Genomic DNA, 6,804 nt, shown 5'->3' on the forward strand with positions numbered 1-6,804 from the left:
CTACTTACTTCAAATTTATATATATATATATATACTCTACATAATACTCTACTGCTACTATGTTCTTATGCAAGAATTACTGGTGACATAACATGGACTGGTTACGCGTATAGACCATTTGTACCTTCATCTTACAGGACACGAAGTAGTTTTTGGAGACATTTTCCTAGACAAAATAATACGTCCCGTACACCGCTAAATACGGTACGATTCTACTGATCGCTATAGACACCCCAGAGAATTAATGGCTGGTCGATAGATATTAAGGGCTAGTTTTATTTTACAAATCATCAGATATGATGGCTAGTGAACATTTGAACTTAGTTTCACACCCTGCCAACGCCAGCCATTGCCCAGTCTCTTACCTAGGAAGTTGAAGGCGATGTCAAACCAGGGTATGAGTTTCTCCTTGTAGTTGTCGCTGACGGGAATGCGCAGGAAGTGTTCGTTGGGCACGCTGTCCGACTTGAGACAGTTGTTGGATACATTCAACACGTACGATATGTCATGGGCCTGTAAATAGCAAGAGATAGTGTGTGTGGGATAGAGAGAGAGAGAGAGAGAGACAGAATGCCAACTTAAAAACCAGGACAGTTTTTGAGTAAAAAGAAGTATCTCCACCCGCATAAGAGTAGCAGACAGCACGTACGATATGTCACGGACCTGCAAACACCGATGTAATTCAAACAGCATCAGTTAGTACGGTGGCAATATATACGCCTGTATCACAGCAGCACGTACAGCGACATCAAACACTTGTAACGACATGCGGATAATACAAGCTACGTCTCGTAATTTTTAAGAAAACGCCTGCTACATGCTACAGTCGCTCGTCATCTGGTCTCCATATCAACCCGGCGCCTCTTTTCCACTGCGGAGTTACTAACAGACGCGCCTATAAACAAACATAACATAAATATAAATATTACACGCACACACATACATACATACACACACGCACACACGCACACACGCACGCACGCACACACGCACGCACGCACGCACACACATATATATATATATATAATTATATACTGTAAAATAATATAATATAATGATATATAATATAATATATAATAATCTATATATAAATAATATATAGATTTTAACGCCCGGATGTTTTGTCATGATAGTGTGAGACGTGGACAGTCAAAATGTCAAAATACGCGTATTGCAGATGGCCGCCTTGCTGTAAACAACGCGTACAGTACGACAAGTAAATAAACACGAAGTACCCTAACAACAAGTTAGGCGTGCAGGGTGGAATCTGCATCGTTCTGCATAAAAAAAACTCAATAATCCAATAATTTATCGATGAAATAAAAGCAAGGCGCTTGGTTTTCCTGTCCAGACATCACAAGATGTTTTCCTCCACAAAATCAGCGTGAAAAATAGAGAAAACGCGATCACGGATACCCACAGCATTGTTCATCTATGTACATGCGGAATTGCTACGGCATCTCTACATTGCGGAAATTCATTTGGCTTTACATAGAGAGGAACTGAAAGGTAATTATACCTTTATACCTGCAGTGCTCCTACGTCAAGAACATTGATTTATTATCACATATAAAGGAAATGAAGGATGGTAGCCACACCTACATCCTCTCTACGTTGCGGGCATCTAAATATTTGGCTTCTCCTTTAGAGGAAGGTAAGGAGAGTAGGGGAAGCTTGCCTGCATCATTTCTACGTCGAGGGCGTCTACCTGTCTGCCCATGTAGAGTAACGGAAGTAGAGATAGCTAATTACCTGCATCATTTCTACATCGAGGGAGCCTTCCAGATTCCCCAGACAGAGGAAAGGGAGCAAAGATAGCTTACCGGCATCATTTCTACGTACATAAAGGGAGTCTTTCGGAATTCCCAGTTAGAGGAAAGAGAGAGAAGGAAAGTGGGGAAAGCTTACCTGCATCATTTCTACGTCGAGGGCATCTACCTGGCTTCCCAGGTAGAGGAAGGGGAGGATCTTGGTCGGAGCGCTGGCGCTCACCGACATGCACGGCTGCGAGTGTGACGTCAGGCTCACCAGCCGCTGATTCTTCATCTCGCACAGCTCCGGATGCGCTCCCTGGAACGCCAGGAATCCACCTGCCGGAGAGAGAGAGCAACACACGGTGACCGATTGTCGACACACACACACGCGCACGCACGCACACACGCACGCACGCACGCACACATCTACCGACTCGGGGAGGAGAAGTGAAGCCAACGATTCTTCCCCAAAGTTCCTCTTCAGATTCATCGCGAAATAAAAAAAACCACGACCGCAATGTAACTTTTGAAAATCAAAGGGGGGGGGGGTCGTCGTCAGGTACATCGTATAACAATATGATCGATACAGTTATGACATCGTCATGTCTAAAATGCGATTTTAACGTAATATAATTAAATGACTTTTAAAACGAGGTGTCGGTGCAGAGGTTAAGACGTTTAAGACTTATGACGATGTCCCAATGTTTTGACAGCAGCTCCCAGTTCTCCACGATCTCTGTCTTGGCGTCAACATATGACGAAGACGCACACCGACCAGTCTTGGAACCAAGTCCTGATTTCGATTTCAAAACTTTGATTTCTACTATATAACCTAAAGTAAAATCCATAGAAATTGGCCAGTCCTGCTATAAGTTACGAGTCCCGGACTGGAGGGGGGGGGCAGGCTGCTATTTTCAACACTGCGCTGACTAGTCATTCGTTGTTATTCTTACTCTGAAACGTACAAAATTACAAATTAAAATGAGTTAGAAACTAAAGTTGAATATCCCGGAATGAAGCAGCCGGCCCCCGATCCATCCCGACTAATGGAATCTCTATTTTTGCTCCATGCTAGTGCTAAGGTTGGTCCGCGTTAGAGATGTCGTTGTTCCGTGTTAGAGCTCGCTTTGCTCCGTAGTAAGGCTAGTTTTGTTCCATGCTCGAGCTAGCTTTGTTCCATGCTAGAGCTGCCTTTGTTACGTGCCAAAGCTACCTTTGTTCAATAATACAGTTATATTTGTAAAGTGATATATCAATCGTCGTTCCACGATACAGCTACCGTTGTTCTCTGCTACATCTACCGTTGTTCCTTACTACATCTACCGTTGTTCTCTACTACATCTACTGTTGTTCCTTACTAGGTAGTCGGCGCTACACGTTCGCAAAGTCGCGTTCTTTGTTTGAGTATACGTCTCACGCCACGGCTCTTATGATCACGAACTTAGCGACACAGCGCCGTATAGATTAGCATTGCTGGACACGAGAAATTCCACATTCACCTCTTCCCTATGCGGTATACTTGATTATCTGTCAGTCGATCACCGCCTACTACAGGTTCGCTAGGACCCGACGCACGATGGAGTGACTCACCAGACGACGGGAACCGAGTCCAGTCTCTCAGACACTGGGGTAGACCAGACCGGGGCCAGACGCCAAACCGTGTTGCCCAGAAACACCAACACACTACTCATTCCTACTCGACGTCCCACGCCAGGAAATGCAATGCGTACTTTGAACAGCACCATTCGCTTCGCCATTTGGTTTCCGATGGTATCCTCTGAGCGGGCACGCGTTCAAACTTCCCCCCGCCCCGCCTACGCAAACGTGAAAGGATTCATCTTATCATAATCAGTCAATTCAAAATTAATTTATGGTCTTCAAAGTCAAAATCAAGTCAATTCAGCCGTTATTGTCTATCTGCGACACTTTAGAATGGCTGTTTTGAAGCGGACCGAGGTTCCTTTACCTCCCGCGCCCTAGGAATCCATAACATTAACGCCGTATACGACTCTGCATTCTACGGCTTCTGCATAGCGACAGGTTGCATTCTGAGAACGTGCAGGCTTATAAACCAACGTAGGACGGTCGACACTTGACTGTTTAGGACCACACTTGCTGCGAGTTGCCTCGTTTTTTGAAACGTTCGCCATGATGAGCTCGGTTCCAGGATCTATCGCGCCGCTGTCGGGCCTCTGGGACGGACCATAGTAAACATGACGGATGCGGTGGTTATTCATGAGTTTATTATTGGAGATTACTTGAGAGAGAAATCAAGTGAGCTTTTATTAGAGAGATATAAGGGCACGTGGACATGTGTAGTTATTTGAAGACAGAGGAACAGGGTAGACAGTAGGAGTATGAATAGATAGAGTTTAGATATCGCCTAGTTATAGATATTATGGAAACCATGAATATTTGGGGATTAATAAATTAATATTAACCGAGATGAGAACTTGAAATAAAAAATTTGCTGTAAAATTAATAGGCTTTGGTAAACACACGGTCTGTCTTCTGTCTTAATAATTTTCTTTATAACTGAGTAAACATGAGTACAGCGACGGGGGGGGGGGGGGGTTCCTTGCGTTGCATATTCGACGTGTGATGCAGGTGCGTCGATGACTATCAATGAGGGAAGAAACCTCACGATGCGCCTGCACGGGCGCCGTATGGCGTTGTTGTTGTTGTTGTTGTTGTTGTTGTTGTTGTTGTTGTTGTTGTTGTTGTTGTTGTTCTTGTTGTTTTTGCTGCTGCCGCTGGCAGATTGCTAAACACATACGTAGTAGCGCTTCATATATGATTATATATTATTAGCACACGGATTGCTCAAAATGTGATAATAAAGTCGCCAGATTAGGAGCTTTTATCACAATCTGAACCGATCGACCTGGTGTATTTTTGGATGGGGATCTCATAAGAAACTTTACTAACGACGTGCTGAAATAACACTTGAGTGAGGTAGCCGGAGTCACGCCATCACGGAATTTAATTTCGCCCGATATGAACAGCGATCGGCGCGCCCTCGACTTTATAAAACAATGGCTGGACAAATATTTACCCGGCATTCGCGCGAACGCGTAACAGCGGGCATGGGGGCAGGTGGGCGGTAGCGAATGCAGAACTATTCGAAAAATCCGCAATATGAAACATTGTTCAGCTTGCGTGACGATGCAGCTCAACGGGTTGTCGGGATTTTAGTCAAGCAGACGAGAATTTCCCAATATAAACGCGCCTAGTTAGGCCCTACGTGGTAACGTGGGACGCGCGCATGGCGGCCGGTGCAACTACACTAGCGCCATCTATACGCGCACTTTGCAAAGATCTGCAAGCGTCAGGAAGAAGGAACAAGGAATTACACACACATACTCACACACACACACACGCACGCACGCACGCACACACACGCGCACACACGCACGAACGCACGCACGCACGCACGCGATCGGTGTCGCTTACGCGCAACCAGTTACAACGCGTTTAACCAGCGTTAGCGGATTTACTGACCACCTGTCATCATCACGCGGCGCCATTACCTGTCCGTCGCTTCGTCGCCGAGCCGAGCGTTAGACGCGCTCTCGCGTCGTCGGCGCCGACAGCCTCGCGGCGACCGTCGCCATGACGTCGCTGCCCGGGGCTGCACGGCCCGACGTTCTCATTGTCTCCCGTCATACAGCCGGGGGGAGGGAGACACCTACAGCGTCCACTCTCGCCTGCGAGCGCAATCCAGCGTGAAGTCAGAGCGTCGGCGCCGATGACAAGAGATGGATCTGATTCCCTGCCGACGACTTAACAACGGATTCCCTGCCGACGACTTAACAACGGATTCCCTGCCGACGACTTAACAACGGAAGCTCTACGCGCCACGTGTCGCTGGGCTGGATGTTGCGGAGGATGCTGTCCCCCTGCCCGTCGCCGCTCGCCTGCTTGTGTGCGTCTCTAGCAACCTGCATGAATTTTCTAGCAACTTCTGTGCGTCACAGGCAGCCTGCGTGCGTCTCTCGCAGGCCTGCGTGCGGCTGCCGTGTGTCTCTCTGGCGCTGGTGCGCCTCTGCGTGTGTCTCTCTGGAAAGCCTCGTGCGTGCCGCTGGCAGCGCTGAGCGTGCGTCTTGGGCAGCGCCTGCGTGCGTCCTGTGTGCGTCTCGTCTGGCAGGCTGCGTGCGTCTGCGTGTGGCGTTCTCCTCTAGCAGGCCTGCGTGCGTCCATGCGTGTGCGTCTCTCTAAGCAGGCCTGCGTGGCGTCTCTCTGGCAGGCCTGCGTGCCGTCCTGCCGTGCCGTCTCTTAACTAGCAGCGCCTGCGTGCGCTCTCTGGGAAAAAATAAAAAGACAGCCTGCCGTGCGGTCCTGCGTGCGTCCTCCTAGCAGCCTGCCGTGCGTCTGCTCTGGCAGCGCACGCGTGCGTCCTGCGGTGCGTCCTCTGGCAGCCTGCGTGCGTCTCTGGCCAAGACTACGTGCGTCTCTCTGGCAGCCAGCGTGCGTCCTGCGTGCGTCTCTCTGGCAGCCTGCGTGCGTCTCTGGCAGACTACGTGCGTCTCTCTGGCAGCCAGCGTGCGTCCTGCGTGCGTCTCTCAGAGAGACTCTCTCTGGCAGCCTACGTGCGTCTCTGGCAGCAGGCAGCGTGTGTCACTGACAGCAGCCTGCGCGCGACAGCATCGTTCGTTGACCGTTATTAATCATCGATGGCTTCATCATCGGTCCGACCGCTACGCGCAGCAGCGCAATAATCAATTACGTGGCAGCTATAGCGGTAGCGCGGCAAGCAGGGAGGAGTGGGAGGGGGAGGCCACGGGGAGGGGGAGGGGTATGGGAGAGTTTACACAATGTCAGTGTGTCATTCTATCAATCAGAGGTATCACTCCACCCCCTTCAATCTCTCTCTCGCTCTCGATCTCGCGCGCGCTCTCTCTCTCTCTCTCTCTCTCTCTCTCCTCTCTCTCTCTCTGCTCTCTCGTCTCTGCTCTCATCGCTTCCGCTAATCGCTCGCTCTTGCTCGCTCTTTGCTCGCTCTCGCTCTCGCTCTCCTCTCTCTCGATCTACTCTGCTCTCATCTCCTCTC

The 6,804-nt window shown here is 49.1% G+C and overlaps 1 protein-coding gene across 1 annotated transcript in view; it reads right to left on the bottom strand.

Moving 5' to 3' along the window:
- The window catches only part of LOC106805753 (dual specificity protein phosphatase 16-like), a 42,011-nt gene that overhangs the window by 2,632 nt on the left and 32,575 nt on the right, over positions 1-6,804 (bottom strand). The window contains exons 6-7 of the mRNA XM_014807469.1: positions 1,909-2,090; positions 366-513 (exon numbers count right to left, since the gene is read on the bottom strand). Of these exons, the coding sequence (XP_014662955.1) occupies positions 366-513; positions 1,909-2,090 (330 nt within the window). The remainder of the gene's footprint in view (positions 1-365; positions 514-1,908; positions 2,091-6,804) is intronic.

Source organism: Priapulus caudatus, unplaced genomic scaffold, assembly GCF_000485595.1.
Source record: "Priapulus caudatus unplaced genomic scaffold, Priapulus_caudatus-5.0.1 Scaffold126, whole genome shotgun sequence".
NCBI classification, from domain to species: Eukaryota; Metazoa; Priapulida; class Priapulimorpha; order Priapulimorphida; family Priapulidae; genus Priapulus; species Priapulus caudatus.